Genomic DNA, 23098 nt, shown 5'->3' on the forward strand with positions numbered 1-23098 from the left:
TATTAAAAAATCCAAAATCGTTAAAAGAGAGAGTTAAATATGGAGTCAATAAAATTTTATAACCAACAATCCAAATATCCAATGTTGAACAATTTTGTGGAAACAAACATAGTAAAGGACGTCTATTACTTGGGATTGGAAAGTTTTTTCAGTAGTCCATGAGTACGGAGAACCTACATACTTTTCCTAAAGAGATAAAAATTTAGGACATATAAAAAAAATAAAAATAAAGATAGAGATTCAAATAAGATAAAAAGATCATTTTAAAAAAAAGGTATACTGAGTTAAGTATTCTCCAAATAACAAAAAAAAATCCCGTGGGAGTGGTTCGTTCGGATATTAGTATATAACTACTTTAAAGTACATAAATGCCAGAAGGAATTTGTTAATTTTATATTGTTGAAAATATCTTATCTTATGTCATTGGTCCCTTTAATTTTATCTTCACATATTTCTCTATATGACATCACGAAAATAATTTTCTTTCATTTATTACGCAAAGTGTGTTTACCCTCAGGAATCTGTCCTTGTTGTTCGTTTTTTATTTTTCTTTGGGCCTTGGGGCCCAATCCTTAAAGGTTTGTGATGTATTTTTAGAAGCATGTTAAGTGACGTGTTTCGTGTCTAGTTGGCGTCATGTTGATACGGGACAGCCACAATGGCAACTTACTATGATGGACATGGGCATAATTAAGATATTCTTAGGTATATTCAATGCAAGTTGCTTACTCTCATCGTGTATCTTTACATACTATGGAAATTGTGGCGCATTAATTATATGATTTATTGTTGTTTTCACTATTCATACACCGATAATTATTCGTATAATAAGATCAAATAATAATATACATAATTAACTAAACAACACGTATTTAACTATATAATACAAGAGAAGTAACTTACACCTAATCTAACCCATATATTAGTCTACTAAAAAAAAAACAATATATTAAACTAACATATATTTTTTAAAATAATGACATGTATTACTATTAACTTTTTAAAATTAACTACGGATATCTTTTTAAATTTATTTTTTTAAGTGTTTCTTTTTAAATTAATGTATTTTTTTTAAGTTTAAAATTTCTTAACCAAAGAATAATGACTTAAAAGAATTTTACATTAAAAAGTGGATAATGATTAGATTTTTTTAAATTCATAATCATCTTCTAATATCCGACTCTCTCTTTTTTGTAGTACTAGTAATACATTCAGTGGTGGGTCCAGATTTTTTTTTTTTATGTCTGCATATTTAGTTGCGGAGTTCGGGGGCAACGCTCCCCAGAATTGTTTTTTTGTAAAGAAAGTTTAAATTAACGCTTGAACCCGTTCATAATCTAGTTACTTCCTTAACAAGCTGCAGGCAATAGTTTGACTAATCATTTGCCCTCTAAATCTTATCAATCCTCCAAAACAAATATGAGAATATACTCCAATACATCCATATATCATCATTCTATTTTATAGTGGTAAATAAAAAAGTTAACACTACATGTACAGAAGGCAAGCAAAATCACAGTGAAGACCTCGTCTCTAGATATTAATTTCTTTGAGAATGTCGGACTTGCAATCAATCCTCTTTTTTTATAAAAATGAAAAAGTAAACAAAGGATGACGAGAGCATGTGAATGGGTACGTGACAGGGGAGGAATAATAAATTTTCTCTCTAATCAATTTGCGTTGCTACTTTGTTTTAATCATCTCCGTACGTTGCTAACTAATATAAGAATAAATATCTTTTTTGGTCCCTAACAAAAAATTTGGTCCCACTTTAGTCCATTATAAATAAAACATTAGTCACCTGGTCCCTATGAAATTCAAAGTAGACCCATTTTAATCTTTATGAGGAACTAATGTAAGTTTTTTTTTTAAATTTGTGAGGGACCATGATTTAACCTAAATTGATTCACTTTGAATTTTTTAAGGACTTCAAGACTAATTTTTTTGTAAAAGACTAAAATGGAGATCATATTTTTTGTTAGGGATTTAAAAAGACATTTACTCCTAATATAAATATTAAATCAAGAAAAAAATAAGTACATGCAACCAAAAAAAAAACTAAATCCAAAATTTTTATGTCCACATTGGCGGACATTTGCCCCAACTTGGATCCGCCAGTGAATACATTAGATCACCAGAAAAAAAAAAAAAAAAAAAACCTCATCTTCGCGGCGTTTCAGTTTTGGTGTTGGATTTCTTGCATTCGAGTTTTCGCCACCAACGAAATCAAAGCAAATAATTTTTTTTAATAAAAACATTTAATTCTGAGAAAGGAAACTATTTACAAATTGAATAACTAATTAAATGAACTTTAGGTTGAACTCACGTCACATGCTACTATGCTAGGCTGTAGTTCTCTTAATTTGAAAATTGTTCAACTAAGTCACCAACCCTCTTCTCGTGTGACGAAGGATGACCAAATTAGCTTTTTTAATTTTTATGACTTGTCTATAGACTCTATACCACCTCCATTCTTACATCAATTTATTATTTACCAATTTAGGTGGGAAATTTAGATTTTTTTTTTAATTCTTAAAGTGACTTTTTTACCCGTCTACTGTAGTTTTTTTTTATTATTATTAATTTAGTATAATTTTAATTTTTTTTCTTCAAATGATACAAATTGTATATAATCACTTTCAAGTATAGATTTTGTTAGCAAATTTTTTTGTAACAAATTGTTGTTCTTATGTTATATATGACTTAAATAATATGTGTTTTTAATATAATATGGCTAAAGGCGTGGTTATATGTTACCATCTAAGCAAATTTTTAAAATATTATATGCCTATAATTATATTCACGAGTCACAACTTATTAAAATTATTATAATGACTTTTGAGTGTGACTATAAGCCATAAATTATCTTAAGTCGGAGATGACTTTATTTAAAATAATTTATAAAAAAATGTTAAAAAATTGACCTCTACATTTAAAAAATAAGACTTTGATTAATGGATTTGGTATTTGTTATTTTAAATGACATAAGTTATGTCATTTTAAGAGAGAGAGATAGACACAGAAAAATAGAAATTATGGGAGAGAGAAAATGAGTGATTTTTTTAATTTAAAATTCAAATTTTTTGTGTCAGTATCTCTCTTAAAATGATATAACTTTCTGTCATTTAAAATGACAAACACTTTTCTCTTGGTTTTCGAGATTTAAAACGAAAAGTAAAATTTGTTTAATTAATTATTCTTTTATTTGATTGTTTTGAAAATTCGTTTTTTTATAATTGATTTTTTTTTAAATAGAACACAATTTAATTGTTTTTATTTTCATAGGTGTGTTTTACTCAAATTCAAAGTAACACCAATATTGACGCTGCCACCATTACCAAAGCCATCATCGCCACCTTTGAAATTGTGATTGCCGTCGTTGTCGGAATTACCACTATCGCCCCCTGTCACCATGCTACAAAAATATCATCGAACTTATAAAATTTCATTTTTTTTAAAAACTCATCAAACAAGTTTTATAATAATTTTGTTCAATAAAATGATTTCATGAAACATTAAAAAAAAATAGATTCAAACGGGCTCTAAATTTTGACAATTGTTTACAATTTATTATTTTGATAAATTAAAATAAAATCACAAAATAAAATAAAAATAATCCAAATGTCTAAAAGAACCTCTAAAAAAACCATGCTCAAACACACTATTTTGCAGAAAAACACCTCCACTTAACGTCAGGATGAAAGAGAGGAGAATAAAATTTAAAATGTACTGTCATATTAAGATACAAATTTAAGTCATTTTAAGTTAATCGATTATACTTTGATTACTTTTTATGTTCTCTCATTTACAATATTTTCTCTTTTTCTCTTCTTCTCGTCTAATGGAAGAAAAAATATAAAAAATCATGAAATATATATTAAAATACAGTCATTTCATTTAATATAATACAAAATTATCTTTAAAAAATCATTTTTCTTGTATTGTAATTTATTTATTGAAAAAATATTTATCCTTAAAGGATATAATGTTGTGTCATTTTAGATTATAACAGTTGATTTTTGTCAATCAACGATTATAATTTATTATGTCAAATTAATTAATAATAAGTTTGACTCAATAAATTATAACCGTTAATTGACAAAAATTAATAATTAAAATTTAAAATAACACAACCATTATATCTTTTAAATGGACAAACTTTTTTCCTTTTATTTATAGGTTAAATGATTGTGACATAATTTTGTGTCATTTTTAATGAACCTATGTTATTTTGGTGTGTTTTAGGTATTTTTTACATTTATTTTTTTTATAAAATTAGAAAAAAAAAACGCAAAAACACACCAAAAAAATATAATTTTATTAAAAATAACACAAAATTATATCATTTAAAATTGGGATTTGTATCTATCATGTCACATGACACAAAAAATTTCTTACATACACAACATTTTGTGGGGCCCGCACTTTTTAAAGCAAAAAAAAAAAAACTAAGGCACGCAAAACGAATCTCTATAACATTACACAATCACTTTTCGTACTATAACTCTTATAAAATCCTTTAAAATTATAAACAATTTTTTCCTTTATTTATTTACAATTAAATTCGTCTCGACCTCACATTGCCAATCGTTTCTATCTTCGTTCCTGTTCTTCTATTCTTCGAGGAGATTCCGATGCTTTTTGCTTTTTGCTTTTTCCCCCCATTTTCTATTCTTAATTTACTTTATTTTTTCCTTTGTTTAGTATATATTTTCTTTCACTGTCTGTCTGTCCTCGTTAACCTGTTTTATAAATTGGTCCTCCAATTACCTATTCTTCTTCCCCTTCCCCTTCTCCTCTCTTCTGTTCAACCCCTTTTGTTCCTCTAGATTTCCTCTTCTACCCTCTCCCTGAAGCTTAGGCTTTGTTTTTCTTTGGTGGGAGTGGTTAGTTCTTAATTTTGACCCAAAACCCATTTGGTAATCTATTGAATATTGGTGGATTTCTTTGCAGGAATCAAAGGCATATTTTTAAAAAAAAAAAGTTTCTTTCTTTGAATCTTGATGCTGATGATAATATCTCTCTATGTTAATGTTTGACCTTCATGTCTCCCGTTCTCTGTGAAATCCTTCGTTCCGGGTTTATGATAAATTCCTCCTTCAGGCGCAGGACCCACTTGGTTCAATCATTCTCTGTTGTGTTCCTCTACTGGTTCTATGTTTTTTCATTGTTCTGCAGTTTAGTATTATATATGATTATATAACTTAGTAATAATTTAGCTCAATCCGGTGTTTTTTTGTTAGTGTTTCTGGGTCCTGCGTCTTGATTAAAATTTTGTCAAGCTATTTTTAATCTTTGTTTTGGAAGTTAAATAATCTCCCAGAAGACCACAAGACAAGTAACTTACTAAGTGTCTTTGGTCTTGGGACTTGTGGTGTAATATTTCATGGCCTCATCCAGTGGAAACTCCTCTATGTGCACCAAAATTCAGAGCTCTGGGTCTGAAGAGGATTTGCAGCTCATGATGGATCAAAGAAAAAACAAGAGGAAGCAATCGAATCGGGAATCAGCAAGAAGATCTCGGATGAGAAAACAGAATCATTTAGATGATATGATGAGGGAGGTGTCTCGGCTCACAAAGGACAAGAGTGAAATCATCACGAGCATAAAGGTCACAACACAGCAATATCTGAATGTTGAGGCAGAGAATTCCATTTTGAGGGCCCAGATGACGGAGCTTAGCCAAAGACTTGAATCACTTAATGATATCATCAACCTCATCAACGCAACCACTAGCTCCTATGAAAGGGATTGCTACCAATCAAGTGCACAAAATTTCTTCAATATGCTTTCTCTTAATGAACCCATTACGGCTTCTGCAGGCTTTTTTCAGTGGTGAATTCTCTCAGGCCTTCTTCAATATGACAAATAAAATAATAATAATAATAATAATAATAATAAGTGTTTGTCCATGCTTGTTTGTAAGGGAATTGCTACGTGGTGGAATCAATGAGTGAGTAAATTTGTATGTATTAGTACAGTACAGTACCTAGGGTGAGGCAATATTTAGTGGGAGATAGATAAACAGAACTGTGAAGTGCTTAATGAAAATGACGTAGTGACCTGGTCCCATGGGTGTCAATGACTCAATGTTATGTAAAAAAGAGGGTTCTTTTCTTTTTTATGGCAAAAAAAAAAAAGAAAAAGAAGAATTCGGTGTATGTGTAACCTCTGCTTGTATATGTTATTAATGTATTGTATGGAGTGCTTGCTTAATGTAAAAAATGGTACTTGTTATGGATATGTGTATGTGTAACCTCTTCATGTGATAACTGTACATATCAATTAGATTTATAAAATGCATATGTATAATTTCTGACCTAGTGTGATTTGATTGAAAAATCGCACTTCTCAAAAACACTTTATTCAGCTTAAAGATAAATCCTTAAACATAGTAGGCAGCGCTCGAATGTTTAGTCTCTTTGAGATTTTGCTACTTATTACCATTAGATGCAAAAATATGCTTAAAAATTTAAAATAAAGAAACAAAAGTTAAAACTCTTAGGGTTTGAGCTAAATTAAAAAAAAAAAAAAAAAAACTAACAGCCTAAAAAATACAAAAAAAAAATAACAATTTAATTAATTATGTTACATATGACATCATCTAAATTAATTATTATTATTTTAAACTAACAAAATAAAAAATATAAAAAAAAATAACAATTTAACTAATTATATTACATATGACATCATCTAAAAAAATTTGCTCTGCGTGTCATATGTAATATAATTAATTAAATTGTTATTTTTTTAATGTTTTTTAGAAAAAGAAAATTAAACAAATGATTTTTTAGCCTGAAATAAAATTCGCTTTGCGGGTTACATGAATAATGTCTCCCTCACTTAGTTCATATGACGTTGTGTAAAAATAATGCATTTAAAATAATTATTTGATTAAAATACAGTGCATAATAATATTTTATTTTATCTTGAAATGGAGAAAAAACGCATTAAGAGTGAATTAATTGTGATGTTAATGTTTACCAACAAAAAAAAATTTGTTATGTTAGAGTAAATTAATAGTGAGACATTATGGTGTTCATTATATATTGTTTGGTTGAAGGTAAAATCACGATTTTGCCACATAATGCAGCAAATTGATCGGACGCAATCGAATTTGTGCTGTTGGGCCTAACAAGAGGACCCAATAGTGAGACTTTAGCTATGACATGTATTTGACTTTTTGACCCTTATAACTTTTTATTAAAATTTAATTACTAAATTGACCTTTATTATAAATTATTTCAAAAATTTAACCCCCTCAAAAAACATAACACCAATCTGTTACTGTTTGACCGTTGACCAACAGACCTACCGGGGTACACCCCTCCCTACCCGGGTATTTTTTGAAATTTTGTGCCTACCCGGGTAGGCAGGGACCCTAATATAGTTCTTGGGATCTTGAAAATTGTTTGAATTATTTACCCGGGTACAGAGGGGTGTACCCGGGTAGTTCTCAATAAGAGTACATTTGACACTGCTGAGGATGCAGCTCGTGCATATGACACTGCTGCTCGAGCTTTGCGTGGTGCTAATGCTAGGACCAACTTTGAATTGCGAGAGTCTGCAACCTCTGGTGCTACAAATAAGCGTGGTGGTGGTTCCAATTTCATTCCTGATAACATTGAACCCTTTTCTTTTGAGGATGTGAATGAGCCAGGGACAGATTCTGATGGCCTTCTTGGTGCACTCAAGGCTAAACTGAAGGAAGGAAGGTTTCCAATTCAATCTCGTTCTAATTGTGTGGTTCAATCTGGTATGTTTTCTAGATCAACTTAAAACTGCTCTGGGAAGAAAGAGTTATCATCATCAGCTACTGCTTTCTCTCCCATGAATGTTACTGCCAACAACAGCATTGTCCCTGGTTTAATGGTTACTACTTCATCAAACACTTCTGCTAAGAGTGTTCTTATCCCGAATATTCATGATCATGAAGGTGCTTTAATAATTACAAGCAGTGTTGGAGTCAACTCTAATCAACTTTGTCAAACCCCTCCTATGACATGGTCTACTGATATGATATATGCAGATGAGGGTCCATCAAATAGCAACAGGAATGGCCAAATGAATATGGGGAACATGCAATTACCTCTAGTTGGTGGAGAAACGGAAGGCTTTTGGACATTGGAACAGCAACAATTTGTGCAATGTGAGAACAACAGTTGGTTTAGTTCTAGTGTTTCTTGGGATCCTGTTGTATTATTGAGACTTACCCGGGTACACCACTCCGTACCCGGGTAAATAATTCAAGCAATTTTCAAGATCCCAAGAACTATACCCGGGTACACCCCTTCCTACCCGGGTAGGCACAAAATTTCAAAAAATACCCGGGTAGGGAGGGGTGTACCCGGGTAGGCCTGTTGGTCAACGGTCAAACAGGGGCAGATTAGTGTTATGTTTTTTGAGGAGGTTAAATTTTTGAAATAGTTTAAAATGAAGATCAATTTGGTAATTAATTATTAAATAAGAGTTATAGTGGTCAAAAAGCCCATGTATTTCGCCAAAATATTGCAAAGTGACTGCTGCTTGCAATAACATAATTTGCATATAAAAAAAAGGAAAAAATACCGTCACGTTACGTCACGTTACGTCACGCCCCACTAATAAACTTGTACATTTTTTAACTTAAAAAAATGTTAATCATAACGCATTGTTGTCAAAAATCAACTAAAAGCATAGACACATACGTCTTTATCGAAGTTATACGTGTTAAAATGTAACTAAAAATACTTCTCAATAAAACAGGTAAAAATGCCATGTAAAGATGGTAGTAAGGCAAGATTTTATGTTTTTCCTTAGATACAAAATATTTTAATGTTTTGGAACATTTTTTTTTTTGTTTCTCAACCGATTCATCATTCGGACTACATCCGGTTCGAGCGCTTGTGGAACCCTATTAAGGGTGGTAGTTTTCCTAAATTCTCTTTTTTATTCCCAATATTCGAACTCGAGACCTTTAGTTAAAGGACCCGGACTCCTTACCATCTGTGCTAAGAGTATTTGGTTTATCTAGATTAATATACCAAAATTAAAGTTTATTACAGTACTCATACTCCTTATAAAGACTAATATAATCTGGTATAAATTAGAATTACAAATATACTTTTTTTTCAACTCCTAAAAACAACTTCGTTTTGAATTCACTGGAAATAAGTTATTTCTATTGACTAGTGATACAATAAACCCTTAAACGCATGCGTGAAATATCAAGTACTTGCTTGTACTAACTTAGAGTGGCTCTTTGACCAAAAGGTTTTTTTTTATCCTTTTAATTTTCTTATGTGATATTTGATTCTCGGTATTTATTAATGGGAGTCTTTTAGTATTGTGGGGGAATTCCAACGGCATTGAGTGTCACGACCACCCTCGGGCACTCACACGATTGTGCCAAGTGGCACAATCTCGTTACAATAAAATTTTAGAATGCCATAACTTTTGAATCAGATATCCAAATAAGATATATACTTTTTATTTCACATAACTTTTTGAGATCTACACAATGACACCTCATTTGACATATTTTATCTTTTACAAACATAGTTCAAATTTGTAAAAATGGTACCACAGTCACAAACATATTTTAAATTTGTATTTGAAGTATTTTGATGAGTTTGATGAATATATATATATATATGGAAAAATATTTCTCCAGTTACTAAAGATAAAATTATCTCCGGTGAACTCAAAACGACGTCGTTTTAGAGTTATAAAATTAAAAAATTATAATGATAAAGACTAATATAACCCTGTAATAAATTATAATTACAAAAATATCTTGATTTCTGTCCCGAAATGAAGTCGTTTTGGGCTCACCGGAGATAACTTATTTCCATTGACTGGAGAAATCCTTTACCCATATATATATATATATGGGAAAAATATTTCTGCAATTATTGCAGATAAGTTATCTGCATTTACTTCCAAAACGACGTCGTTTTGGGATTGAAAAATTAAATAATTATAATTATAAAGACTATAATAACCCTGAAATAAATTAAAAATACAAAACACCATGATTTTTGCCCCAAAATGACGTCGTATTAGGCTTACTGCTGATAACTTATCTGCATTAACTGCAGAAAAAGCGAACCATATATATATATATATATATATATATATATATATATGGTTTACATTTTTGCAGCTGTTGTACGTGCAACAATCAAATACTTGTCATATATATATATATTTGAAAGCATTAAATACGGGGAATCATAACCATACAAAAGATGGAAGCATTAAATGTGGGGAATCATAACCATACACATGTCGTTGTTGTACGTAAAGCGACTGCAGAAATGATTTTACCACACACACACACATATATATATAAGGTAAAATCGTATCTAAAGTTGTTGTACATGTAGCAATAACATATGTATGATTATATGATTCCCCACATTAAATGTTTTAACCTATGTATATGGAAAATTTGTCACTGTTTCACGTAAAACGGCTGTAGAAAAATTGAACCTCATATATATATAGGGTTTAGGGTTGAGATTTTAATTCATTGAATTTTTTTTCTGTTAGAGTTGTAGTTGACAATAGTTAATTTCAAAATTTATTTTTGTGAAGAAAATAAAACAAAGAAAAAGTGGGAGAAAAAATGGAGAACCCCAACAGTAGGGAAAGAAGGAACAGAGCAGGGATAGGATAACATGCTGGCCATGCTCGTCTATCCCTGCTGTGTTCCTTCTTTCCCTGCTGGCATGAAGAGGTAGAAACCCTTGGTTTGTTTAGCTTCCTTGACTTTCAAATCAGTTTTGTGCGAGACAATAGTTAAAATTTGTCCAACATGTTATCATCTATCCCTGCTCTGTGGGTTCTTCATTTTTGCTCCCACTTTTTCTTTGTAGTACATTTATTGTGATTGTGGTACCATTGTTACAAATTCGGACTATATTTATGAGAGATAAAATATACCAAATGAGATGTTATTGCATATATCTCGAAAAGTCATGCGAAATAAAAAATATATTTAATTTGGATTCTCAAGTCAAGAGTTATGAACTTTTAAAATTTTACAATAACAGGACTGTCTACGTTAATGAGATTGTGCGACTTGCATAATTGTGTGAGTGCCGAAAGGGGGTCCACATTCACTAAAAAAAAATTATGTAAGTGTCGTAGAGAGGGAGAGGGTCATGGCACTTAGTCTAGTTAAGATTTTTTATGACACTAAAGACTCCTATTAATAAATACCGAGAAACAAATACTAAATAAGAAAATTAAAGAGGTGAAAATCTTTGTTTGGTCAAAATAACATGTATCCTGCTAGTCGTAATTTAAGTTTGGATTTAGACCATTGAGCCAATGGTTTTCTCATGGTCAGAGTTATTATTATTGACCTTATTAAAAGTTAAAAGTTAAAACTGCATTTTCCTTTTTTCTTTTTTATTTAAAAAAACAAACATAAATGCACGCAGAAGAAGAGGGAAAAAAGGTGGGAAGGAAAGAGACAAAAAAAATAAAGCGGGGAAGAAAACATGTTATTCAGCGTTCCCTTTCCCACTGTCTGTGACATAACTCCGTGATAACAGTCGAAGCTAAAGTCCGAAGCCTTAAACAGAGACGGCGTTACAAAAAGCAGCGTACACTGCGCATGACCACTATGAAGACGAAGCCGAAGCCGAAAATGACGACTTCGAAATGATTTCCCCTTTTTTCTCTGAAACTCTCTGTTTTGAATTGAAGAGGTAACATTCCTCCATGCCTCATCCTCAATCTTCTCTCTCTCTATTTTTAGCATTTATGTGTTAATGAATAGGTCTTCAGAATGCTTCAAAACCCTAACTTATTTTGTTTATTCTAACCTATTGCCAAAAATACTGCCTCATTTTGTGCATTGCTGGATCATTTCTCATTGGTTGTGTTACGAGAACACGGGATTCGGGTCATGGTAGACAAAATTTGCAATCCTTTCTGTTTTTTTTTTTCCTTAAATTTTTTTTTGGACGGTTTTATTAATAAATTTTTTTATTTTCATTTTCTACTTTTTGAGTGTTTCATGGGTTTTTGATAAGACAGAACCGAGCAATTCTCAGTATTGGGTCTAGAGTGCATTTCTGTGCTGCGCTTTCAACTTAGCGAGTGTAAATATTGAAATTCCTTTTGAAGTGGCCGAGTTAGGCTCTTAACTGTTGTTGTTGCTAATATCTTTTGCAATATCTTTTTCCATGATTGGTGGCAATTAGAAAGTTTTCGTGTCTGTCTAGGAACATTTTCCATGGCTGTCATTATTTTACCACACACTGTTTTGTGCATTAGAGATTTTCGTACGAGGGGTCGAGTGGGATGCAAGTTTTGGTTTGGGACTTGTGCTTTTTATAACACTCCGTATGGATATAGAATTCTCAGTTAGTTAGCCCAAACGTTAATGAGTGAATTCTGTAAAGTTAACCCTCCCTTCACTTGTGTAATAGAAGTGCTTTTTTAACAATTGAATATTATGATGTCATGTTCATTCCTCACTGAATTAATTTATTCGTTTGCATCAGAAATGAGACGATTAGTGTGTGCTTTATTTAGAGCTTTGGCCTGTGGATTGGTTTTAAAGTACCTTACCAGCAACATCAATTGAATTAACTTTTCTTTTTATTTTTTCTTCAGAAGGAGGTAGGAGTACATATTCTCGTTGGAAATTTGAGGTGGTTTTTGAGTTATCTACTGTAACGTCCCTGGTATATAATTGGATGTGTTTTTTTCATTAGCTGTTTTTTTAACTTAACTATACAGTACTTAGTAATTAGTCTTTGTATCTGCTAGTTAGATTGATTGTTGTGTATGTCAGCAGTTATCATGGGATCAGCTTGTTGTGTTGCTGCAAAGGATCACACTCTTCCCAACAGAACTGGAGGTGAAAGTTTACATAGAAATGTTGCATGTTCACCATCTTGGAGCTTTCGATGGGATAGTTGGGGCCGTGTTACTGGTGAAATCGAGAATCCTTCCTTCAACACATCTCACAGAGTCAGCAGAAATGTTAGCATGGAGTTAAAAGGGTCTTTGAGTTCTGAAAGAGGTAATTTATCTGATGGTGGGAGCACCCTGGAGATTTCTGTAACACCTATGTCTCAGAAGTCCCCTGTTCATGATCAGTTGGTTGTAAATCAGATGACTCCTTCTTCAGGTAAATGTTAACTCTGTCATTCTTTTATTGAATGTACTAGAGGCATTAGCGTATGACAGTGATCTTTTTAGACTATCCCATTGTTTGAAAGTAGTTTTAATGCTGGATTAATTCTTTTGGCAATCATTTTTTAAATTACTAAGCTCAATTTTGTCTTTCCAACTGCGGGATTGGGGGAAATTTTGGTTAGGCTTTCTGCCTGAATCCAATATTGGGCTTTTGTTCTATTGTACCTTTACTTATTAATAAGGATTCATGATAGTGTCTAGAGGTTTCTCTGGCCTTTTCAGGCTGGTTATTGAGACTTTGCTCTCTTAGTGAGTAGGGGTTGAGGCAAGGATTAATTTAAGGGTGGCTTGAACATCAACAGGGCTCTTGTTCTTCATTTTTTATGGTGGGGCTGCCCACTGAAAATCCAACAAAGGGGCTTAAAAGCTCCATTATCAAGCATTGCTTGTTCTAGATTTGTTTTCTTTTGAAAAATGAAAAAACCTGCTTTTCCTATCTTTAGCTCATGTCTAGATTTTTCATTTTTTTATAATCTTATTTTGAATGCAAGGGATCTTTATCTTTCAAATGATTATTCTTTAAGTAATGTATTGCCTTGTTCTTCGCCTTTCTTCTGCTGTTTGTTTCCCATCGGGTTTTGAGGTTTTCTAATTTGGTTTGCTGTTTTGAATGGTTACATATGTTGTTTCTGGACATTCGTACGATTATGCTCTCTTTTATGCACTATGGTTCCATGGTTACTGTGTTTTTTTGTCTGGGCATTGATTTTTTTTCTTCGTCCTCTATGTGCTTGTCGCAGATCTATCCATGTCAAGTAATTGTTCTACAATGGTGAGTTTGAACTGCTGAATTTTGTAAAGATGATTTGCTCAATATCTGATTTATAAGCCTTTTATTGTAGCACCAGCCTCACTCTTTAATCTATATGTTTGTCTTTAGGTGAAGAATCTTGTAGAATCACCAGAAATTGCAGAATCTTCAATACCAAATCTTTTATTTTCAATACCTTCAGTTTACTCAACCCCTACAACAGATCCCATTCCTAATCATAATTATCACAATCTTCCTAATTCAATGGCATCAAGATGGGCTCATCGATCTCCAGGACACCCACTGTTGAGACAAATTTCTGATAGTCAAATCCTGGGTCTGAAATCACCTGACAACTCAATTTCTGAGGGAAGGCCATCATTTGTACTCTCTACATGCAGCAATGACATGGCAACTGGATCCCAGTGTGGGTCATCTGATGGCTGGTCTATGCGCACCTTTTCTGAGCTGGTGGCCTCTTCTCAAAAGGAACGGTGGTCTTTTGACAGTGAGTACTTAGGTTCAGGTCGTCTCAAGATAAGTGGAACTAGTAGCAGGTTCTCGTATTCCCCCTCCATGGATTTACAATCTTGTGGGGCTTGCTCCAGGCTCTTGAATGAGAGATCTGCATGGGGCAACCAGAAATTTATTGGCAGCAGTAACCTCTCAGTTGTTGCTGTACTTGTCTGTGGTCATGTGTATCATGCAGAATGCTTGGAGACTATGACACCAGAAGCTGATAGTTATGATCCAGCTTGTCCAATTTGTATGGTTGGGGAGAAGCACTTGTCGAAGTTGTCCAAAAAAGGTATTAGGGCCGAATCAGAGATGAAATCCAAGAACCACAGGATATCCAAAAACCGAGTAGTTGATAGCTACATTGATGGTGGGTTAGATGTTTTTGATCGCCAAAAAGATATAGTTTCAAAGATGGAGCCTAGCTCCAGTGCAAGGAGTTCATTTGGAAAGCCGAAACCGTTCTTGAGGAGGCATTTTTCACTGGGATCCAAGTGGAACCGATCCCTGTCGGATAATGATTCTGCCAGGAAGAAAAGCTTCTGGGCAAGATACCGTAAAGATTGAGTTCCCCTAGTCATAGCTGTTAGATGCAACTGCTCTCTAATTACACCACCAGTTTAGAATTTAATATTTTCTATGTTGTCTAGCTTTACTAATAATTTTAGATTTATTTTGACTTGTCACTAGAAATTCCCACCATGTTGATGTGGTTCATGGTTCATATTACGTTTGGCAAACTCACAGCCTACGCACCCACTAAGATAAAGATAAAGATAAAGATAAAAATAATATATATATATATTGCCAATAAAGTTTATGGGAAATGTGAATATAATGTTCTAGCATGCAATATAGGTAATATTGTAGACTCAAAAAAATGTGGGACTTACTTCAAAAAAATTTCTCTCCCCTAAATAACATGGGCCCCATATTTTTTTGAGTCTACAAGAGGACCTATGTTGCATACTACAACATTATATTCATATTTCTCAAAGTTTATATACCAGAAGTTTTTCTCATTAAGTAATCTTAAAACAAGATAATAAAATATGGAAAATGATACAAATTTATATCATTTAAAATGACAAACACTTTTTTTTTTTTTGGTACATTGCCAGGAGGTATCCCGTTTGGGCTAGCCCCTCATTGTAACAGTGGGTGCACTAAGCTTCGCAAGCGGAGAAAGGACGAGACTAATCCCCCAACCGAAGATTTTTTGACTTATCCTCTGGCCCCCAAAGATTTTCCAAGAAACTGCTTGAAGCAGAGTTTGATCCCTGCACCAAGCAATCCCTTGGGAGCTCAGCTGCCAACTGAGCTACCCTTGGGGGTTAAATGACAAACACTTAACACAAATAAGATATGAGGAAAAAAAATAGTTACAAAACCGGCCATAATGATACTGTCGTAGTGTATTATAATTTCTCCAATTTCGGTTCCTCAAATCAAAAATCAATTTCTCATAGAAAAATTTTGGCATCTATTTTTTTTATAATCAATACCGATAAGAATTCAACACATAATCTAATGATACGCCTATCCAAATTTCTCGCCACTAGAACAAATCTAATGGCTTTTCACTTCTATTTTTTAAATTCAAGAAAAATCAAGACCCAAATTAATTTTACCATTTCCCCTCTCAATTGACACGGACGCAAAAAAACTTGCTTTAATAACTGAACCTATTATACGCGTATAATTTTTTTAAAAAAGTAACTGAACAAACACTATTTTATTGTTTAAAAATTTTAAGTAATTTTTTATTTAAAATATATATAATATAAGAATAAGTTATAATTACCACAAATTTTTCTTATCACCTCTTACCGTCAATCTTGTTATCTTTGAATCATAATCAAATAAATTGACTTACTTAATATTATTTTATAATCAACTGATTTAATTTTAATTCAACGATAATAAGATTGGTAATAATAAGTAATAAAAAATAAAAAAGATAATAAATATAACCAACCCTATAATATGATAATATTAAATAATAAACTTATTTATAGATCTATAACAGGTTTTATAAAAACACTTTTTTTAAACCTAAACCTTTTCCGTTTTATTAAATATAAATAAAACACCTAGCAACCAACACAATACAATAAATATGTGAGCCGATGGTTCTATAAAAAAAAAAAAAAAAAAAACTTTAATACAATTGAGTTGGGGCAAGCATTCAATAGAACATCCTTTTACCGTTTAAGAAGTTATCCCCCCAATTTTACAATTCGGATAGTACAAGTGATAGCCCAAAGATGCACTGCCTAAATATCCATGGCTCTCAAAAGAATTTTGCAATAGATTCTATTCTTTTCCAAAATCAGCATTGTAGTGTGCACTGGATTCAAGTTTCTTTGCCTCATTCAGTTTCCTAACAGCCTGAAACCAAAATAAGAAATCAAATTATTGTCCCTGTAAGTGACAAGGAGAAGTAGACCTGAGTGATGATTAATAAAGGGAAAAAAAATTGCTTCCTAAACAAAGAGCTCACCTTCATAAAATCGTCGTGGATCACATAATCACGCTCAGCACGAATTGCTGACATTCCAGCTTCTGTGCAGACATTTCTAAGATCGGCCCCATTAAATCCCTGGGCAATTTGCAACAGATAATACATCAGATATGCACCCATTGTTAGTAAAATTAACCCAAACCATCTGGACTCACCTCTGCAAGCTTCACAACAGCTTCATAATCTATTTCACCATGCTTAGCTATTCCGGCGGCATGAATCTTAAGAATTTCCATCCTTGACTGTTCATTCGGCAATGGAATTTCTATTTTTCTATCCAATCTCCCAGGACGTAGGAGAGCAGGGTCAAGTACATCAGGTCGGTTTGTTGCCATTATCATTTTAACCTACAAAAGAAACACAGGAAGCAATGTCATTATCAATTTACTATTAGAGATTTGCTGAACGGTCATTTATAGAAAAATCAATCACCATATCCATAAGAGTACATTCATTAGAAAAGGTTAGTGCTTTTACATTTTTTTATTTGAATTATATCATATAGTAAAAGAAGTCCACCCTAAAATATTTCCCAGTACCATTTTTGCGATGTGTTTAAAGTCTTAATCCCGAAACCCGTCCCGAGTCGAACTAGTTGCGAAGTGATGAACCGATTGAAATATCTCCAAATATATATATATATATATATATTCCATTTCTTTAAAGATGCATGTAAAAAGTTGATTTTAAACATTATAACTTATAACTTCATTATTACCAAAGTGAAAATGGTCATGAAGTAGAAGCTTATTCATTTGTTTGATAAATGGTAAGCACATAATTCATTTGTAAACGTTACCATCCATGACACACCCATTTTACAATTGCACCTTTGGAAGTTCAAAGACATCAGAAAAAATTCAAAATATGACAGTACGTAACAGTCACCGTCTGAAAGTGATAAGATATATGAATTGCATTTAACATATAGGTTTACCTGCCTGTCCACTGGTCAATGCCCCCCCGCCCCCAACACACACACACACACACCCCACAAAAAAAAGGGAAAAGGAGAAAACAGAAGTAGAATAAAGGTTATTATCCTTTTAATTAGCTACAAAGGAGCAAGTGTTTCAAAAAGCCAAGTAACTTTCCATTTGCATCTTTAGAAGTTCAAGACATCAGCAAAATTTATGAACCTCAACAGCTATAATGCATAGATACCCCAAAACTGGACATGTATCAGTCTCATATGTGTATCCGACACCAATACTCATACAATACAGCTGATTTTGTATTATTGGTGTATCCATTTTTTTATTACCTATCGCGCCTCAAAGCATATTCTCACTTTTGAAATCTCATCCATTCTGGAAAAAATTCCGGGATATATAAGTCCAGTCATCACCAATTTATTCCCTCAAAGCATATTCTCACTTGCAATCTCATCCTTCTCAAAATCATCGTACAAAGCATCAAAATTTCACCCTCACCACAAGCAAGGGAGAGGGAGAACACTTGGACTCGAATTGCAATGAATGCAAGTTGTTTTTAATTTTTCACTGTATAAATATAAATATTTTATTTAATATATATTGCTGTACCCATATCTTAATTTTTTTAAAAATTATTGTATTTGCGTATCTTATTGCATCGATAAGGAAAAATAATATACCATCTAGAAGTGTAAGATATATGAATTGTATATACCGTGCATGCTTACTACAGATCCAACACTCAACACCTCCACTAAAAAATAAAACTACAAATAGAAGACAACAGAAGAATAGAGTTCCTCATCCTAGGAATTTGCTACAAGGCATCATGTTTTTCTAAAGGTCAAGTATGATGGCTATTTTTAAATCAAGTAAAATGGGATTATGGAATAAAACATACCTTCCCAAGTTGATCAAACCCATCAAGTTGATTAAGCAGCTCCATTAGGGTTCTCTGAATCTCGCGATCTGCACTTGTTCCTTCACTGAAACGGCGACCACCAATGGCATCGATCTCATCCATAAAAATTATGCAGGGCTAAACAAACAAGGTGGAGATTTAGAACTATTTTCAATTTGTATATATAAATCGATAGGAAGACAACTAAACACAATCTCACCTGGTGATCACGTGCATACCCAAACATCTCTCTTATTAACCTGGCACTTTCTCCAATGTATTTATCAATTATGGCACTTGAAACAACCTACATCAGAATGAAGGTAAAGTAAAATTATTTTATACTGAAGAACACTTCAAAACACAGAGAGTTGATATTCTGACCTTTAAGAAGTTAGCATCTATATTACTGGCAATTGCCCGAGCTAACAATGTTTTACCAGTACCAGGAGGCCCATAAAGGAGAACACCCTGAAAGATGAGAATTGAGAAGATGTTGATCAAATGCAAAATTTAAAAGTAATACTATCTAAAATACGCTTCCACCAAAAAAGTAGAGATTTAGATGACAATGCTGGTAACAATAAAGATTTACACTAATAGAGTTCAGGTACTAGAAAGTGCAGTGAAAAGGTAATCACCTTAGGAGGTTTAATTCCAACTCGAACAAAGAGTTCAGGGTTCATCAGAGGTAATTCAATTGATTCCCTCAATTCCCTGATCTGATCAGATAAGCCACCAACAGCTGAGTAACTGACATTACCGGGATCTTCGTGCAGCATATTGTAAACTACTGGATCAACCTGGCAACTCAAATGATAGACAATAGTGACCAGCAGGAATGGAAAAGTAGCATATGATTTTCAAAAATAAACCAAATTAGGTAGCCGAACAAGACACAAACACCTTCATCAAATAAAAATATGAAAAAAAAAAAACTTTATAACTTACCTCGCGAGGAAGGGCGCGCATTATGGTGAGTGTTGTCATGTCAAGAACCACTCTGGTTCCGGAAGTAAGTTTTTCCTTGTCTACTTTACTGCGGCAGCCAACCACATACCTGGGACCACTGCTTGCTTTAACAATCACTGACATAACAAAAAAAAATAAAAATTCTATAACCATTGACTGACTGCTGAATTCATATCAATCAACAAAACAGATAGGATAATATATTGGGTAGCTAGGGCAGGTATTTGAATTATAAAAATATATATCAAGAATCATTGAAGCACACGTTTGATATTCATAAAAAATAGAATAATAGCACAAGGATAAAGTTTAAGGGAAAAAAACGGATGCCAAAAAAAAAGTTCTGCAAATAATCTCAATATATTATAACACATTATGCAGGTAATCCAAGTATCCAAAAGAGACAACCTAATATAGATATAGAGATGATAAGAAGAATGAAGATGTTCAATGATACATCATTCAAATATGAAATGAAAAGGGTAGAATAATTACATCGTTCATTGTCAAGAGGCCTGAGAACTTCGCCGATGATCTGCCCAACACTTTGAAGAGACTTCAAATCATCTTCTGTTTTATTGAACTCCTTCTTTGAAGCACGCAAATTCTCCCTCACTGCAATTTGAGTTTTTAAGTCAAAGTCGCCATTCTCCTCCATAAGGATTCCATCATTTGTTAAAAAGAAAGGAAGAAAGAAATCGGGCCAAAATAAAGAAGAAAGTGAATGAGAATTATTGTTTATTATTAAAATCATAAGCTAAATGAGACGATTAAGGAATTTCCATTTTTTGAATGGTAAAGCGCATGCTAAAAGCAGATTGTGGATCAGCCATTAGCAGCTTTAATCAGATGCTATGCCCCTTTGTCTCTGACTAAGAAATGTATCAATATTTAATTGCTCAACTAGGAATATAACTATTTCACCAAAAGAATCACAGTGAGGCTTCTAAGTGATTTTGACAACAGATCCACTTGATAACCTTACCCTAATTTCCAGAAAAAGATGTAAAATCATCAAGACCACATTTTTCCTAGGTCAGGCTCTCGAATAAACCAGGAATATTTTTCTCAGAATCTTTTTTAAACCTAATCAAACTAACATGCTAGTATTGTCTGATGTCAAGCGAATCTAGGGTTACAAAAGCCCAAGAGCACAAACCCTAAAACTGGGATTTTTCAGAATAGATGAAAATTAGAAGTAAGAAGAAATTCTAGACATTATTACAACGGACAGAAAATCGATGGTGAAATTAAGAGACCAACCGGATCGCACTCTGGATTCCAATTCCTTGTGCTGAAGGAGTTTCTTTCGATACTCCGCCGCCACATTACGGCGTCGTACTGCATCTTCTGCGTCCGACATCGTTGTGCCGCTTCGAAATCCCAGAAACGGAAGGTTGAGGTTGTACAAACTCAGAACACTAGAACAGATTCGAGCGACTTGGAAACCTTAAACTACCAAGTCCGGTACTTCTAATTTATAATGTTTGGTTTCTTTTTGAAAATAATGATTTTTTTTTGTTTGGAAACAAAAAACAAATTTTAATAAATGTAGGGTTTTATTAATCTCATATTAAAGGATAAATTATCTCTTGTCATATAGACAAATTTGTGGGCTCCACAATTTAGAAAAGAAAAAGATAGCACAATTATAAAAGAATGTGTAAATTAAAAATTTAATACATGTAACATAAGAGTAATTTTTCCGGTAAAGGTATGTTTTTAACATTAGACAACAGTTATCAAAATAAAGAATCCGGATATATCTTTTTTTTTTTTGGTAACAGAACCCGGCTATATCTTAATAAAGAAATATTTAGATAAATAATCTAACAAAGATATCTATCTCTTCAAATTAAGGATTTAATTAAATTAAATCAATCTAGTATTTAAGTAGAAGATTACGAATAAATTTTTTTGATAATTAATTTAATTGAAAATATGAATAAAATATTCTATCTATTTTTTTTTCTATCTATCACTCTTCAACATAATTAGTTTAGAATTTCATTAGGAGACATAAATGATAAAAATAGTTGAGATTTCAATATAACGGTGTTAGAGAGTTTAACTCCGGTACTTCTAATTTATAATGTATGGTTTTTTGTGTGTGAAAATAATGAAGGTTTTTTTTTTTTCCCAAGGTATCCTCCAGCCGAAGATTAATTCTTTCGAGGCGGAAGATCACATTAAGTGGGTAAACCTCTCCCAACAAAGCCATCTCCATACTCACGGTCAGGAATCGAACCACTGTCAGCATGCTTAAGAAACTCAACTATCTACTAACTGTGCTGGACTTTGTTGGTAATAATATATGTTTTTAACATTGGACAAAAGTGATAAAAAAAAAAGAATTAACAGAATCCGGCTATATCTTAATAAATAAATATTTGAAAAAACAAAGATAAATAATATAACAAAAGTATCTATCTCTTCAAATTAAGGATTAGTTATAATTAAATAGAAGATTACGATAAAAAAATTGAAAATTAAATTTAAATTATAGAGATAGATTATTCTTCCTATCTCTTTTTTTTCAACCTTTTTCTATCACTCTCCAATACTGTTAGATTAGAATCTCAATTATCTTTATTATTTCTCTCTCCTATTAAAATTCAGATCTAACGGTATTGGAGAGTGATAGACAAAAGTGAGTAGAAAAAGAAGTAAGTAAAATAACCTATCTTTATATTTTAAATTAAATTAAAATCAATTTTTTTTTATCGTAATCTTCTATTTAATTACTAGATTGATTTAATTATAATTAATCCTTAGTTTGAAGAGATAGATACATTTATATTTGTTTTTACAAAATTATTGGGAAAAAAAATTAATATATTGCAATTTAAATAAATAATTACGAATATAAAGTTATTTTTATACTATTTACGGATTTATTTCAGGATGTCACGCCAAATGAATTAGGTGTGACCATTCACGCCTAAGTTAGGCGTGAATCACAAGACACTCACGCCTAACTTAGGCGGGATTCGTATGATGTTGACATGTGGCACAAAAATTAATAGTTTAATTGTAAAACTTTGAAATATCATAACTTTTAACTCGGGTATCCGAATTAGGTAAATTTTTTTGATTCCATGTAACTTTTTGATATCTACGCAATGACATCTCATTTGACATATTTTATCTCTCGCAAGCACAATTCAAATTTGCAACAATGGTACTGTAAGAGCATTTAAATCCAGAAGCCTCCTAGTTCTTTTCGAATCAACACGAAACACAATCTTTTTTTTTTTAATCTTGAAATTATACTATTATAGACGCCGAAAAATGTATTA

The 23098-nt window shown here is 32.3% G+C and overlaps 4 protein-coding genes across 7 annotated transcripts; 3 read left to right on the forward strand and 1 right to left on the reverse strand.

The window, feature by feature from the left end:
- The first annotated feature begins 4714 nt into the window (after positions 1–4714).
- LOC133295894 (bZIP transcription factor 44-like) lies at positions 4715–6226 on the forward strand. The gene has a single exon (XM_061494789.1). The coding sequence runs from the start codon at positions 5387–5389 to the stop codon at positions 5837–5839; it is 453 nt and encodes a 150-aa protein (XP_061350773.1). The 5' UTR covers positions 4715–5386; the 3' UTR covers positions 5840–6226.
- Positions 6200–8799, forward strand: LOC133295843 (ethylene-responsive transcription factor ERN2-like). The gene is made up of 5 exons (XM_061494704.1): positions 6200–6217; positions 6484–6506; positions 7467–7756; positions 7799–8217; positions 8746–8799. The coding sequence occupies exons 1-5, from the start codon at positions 6200–6202 to the stop codon at positions 8797–8799; spliced, it is 804 nt and encodes a 267-aa protein (XP_061350688.1).
- Positions 8800–11493: 2694 nt separating this feature from the next.
- On the forward strand, positions 11494–15198 carry LOC133295925 (uncharacterized). 3 transcript variants are annotated; one of them, XM_061494852.1, is made up of 5 exons: positions 11494–11699; positions 12613–12683; positions 12797–13132; positions 13941–13972; positions 14081–15198. In XM_061494852.1, exons 3-5 carry the CDS (start codon positions 12802–12804, stop codon positions 15032–15034), a joined length of 1317 nt encoding a protein of 438 aa, XP_061350836.1. In that variant the 5' UTR covers positions 11494–11699; positions 12613–12683; positions 12797–12801; the 3' UTR covers positions 15035–15198. The 3 variants fall into 3 exon arrangements, with proteins under 3 accessions (XP_061350836.1, XP_061350837.1, XP_061350839.1); XM_061494853.1 differs by having other exon boundaries at positions 12616–12683; XM_061494855.1 differs by lacking the exon at positions 12613–12683.
- A 1340-nt stretch (positions 15199–16538) lies between these two features.
- Positions 16539–21230, reverse strand: LOC133295869 (26S proteasome regulatory subunit S10B homolog B-like). 2 transcript variants are annotated; one of them, XM_061494736.1, is made up of 10 exons: positions 21063–21230; positions 20295–20414; positions 19779–19915; positions 19469–19630; positions 19212–19298; positions 19048–19134; positions 18828–18965; positions 17147–17338; positions 16971–17069; positions 16544–16858 (listed from the first exon to the last, which is right to left on the reverse strand). In XM_061494736.1, exons 1-10 carry the CDS (start codon positions 21160–21162, stop codon positions 16784–16786), a joined length of 1197 nt encoding a protein of 398 aa, XP_061350720.1. In that variant the 5' UTR covers positions 21163–21230; the 3' UTR covers positions 16544–16783. The 2 variants fall into 2 exon arrangements, with proteins under 2 accessions (XP_061350722.1, XP_061350720.1); XM_061494738.1 differs by lacking the exon at positions 17147–17338 and having other exon boundaries at positions 16539–16858.
- Positions 21231–23098: the final 1868 nt, after the last annotated feature.

This window comes from Gastrolobium bilobum, unplaced genomic scaffold (genome assembly GCF_033153095.1).
Source record: "Gastrolobium bilobum isolate Gb01-03AN ecotype WA unplaced genomic scaffold, APGP_CSIRO_Gbil_v1 utg2195, whole genome shotgun sequence".
Taxonomy (NCBI): Eukaryota; Viridiplantae; Streptophyta; class Magnoliopsida; order Fabales; family Fabaceae; genus Gastrolobium; species Gastrolobium bilobum.

Bases quoted from the DNA above. Each gene is read 5' to 3' on its own strand.
- LOC133295894 (XM_061494789.1), top strand. From the start codon at position 5,387: ATGGCCTCATCCAGTGGAAACTCCTCTATGTGCACCAAAATTCAGAGC.
- LOC133295843 (XM_061494704.1), top strand. The intron at 6,507-7,466 runs GTTTGAGCTAAA...TCTCAATAAGAG, and splicing joins CAAAAGTTAAAACTCTTAGG to TACATTTGACACTGCTGAGG. The intron at 7,757-7,798 runs GTATGTTTTCTA...CTGGGAAGAAAG, and splicing joins TAATTGTGTGGTTCAATCTG to AGTTATCATCATCAGCTACT.
- LOC133295925 (XM_061494852.1), top strand. From the start codon at position 12,802: ATGGGATCAGCTTGTTGTGTTGCTGCAAAGGATCACACTCTTCCCAAC. The intron at 13,133-13,940 runs GTAAATGTTAAC...TGCTTGTCGCAG, and splicing joins TCAGATGACTCCTTCTTCAG to ATCTATCCATGTCAAGTAAT. The intron at 13,973-14,080 runs GTGAGTTTGAAC...GTTTGTCTTTAG, and splicing joins CAAGTAATTGTTCTACAATG to GTGAAGAATCTTGTAGAATC.
- LOC133295869 (XM_061494736.1), bottom strand. From the start codon at position 21,162: ATGTCGGACGCAGAAGATGCAGTACGACGCCGTAATGTGGCGGCGGAG. The intron at 19,631-19,778 runs GTAAGTTATAAA...TTGAGTTGCCAG, and splicing joins TGCGCGCCCTTCCTCGCGAG to GTTGATCCAGTAGTTTACAA. The intron at 19,135-19,211 runs GTCAGAATATCA...ATTCTGATGTAG, and splicing joins TAGATGCTAACTTCTTAAAG to GTTGTTTCAAGTGCCATAAT.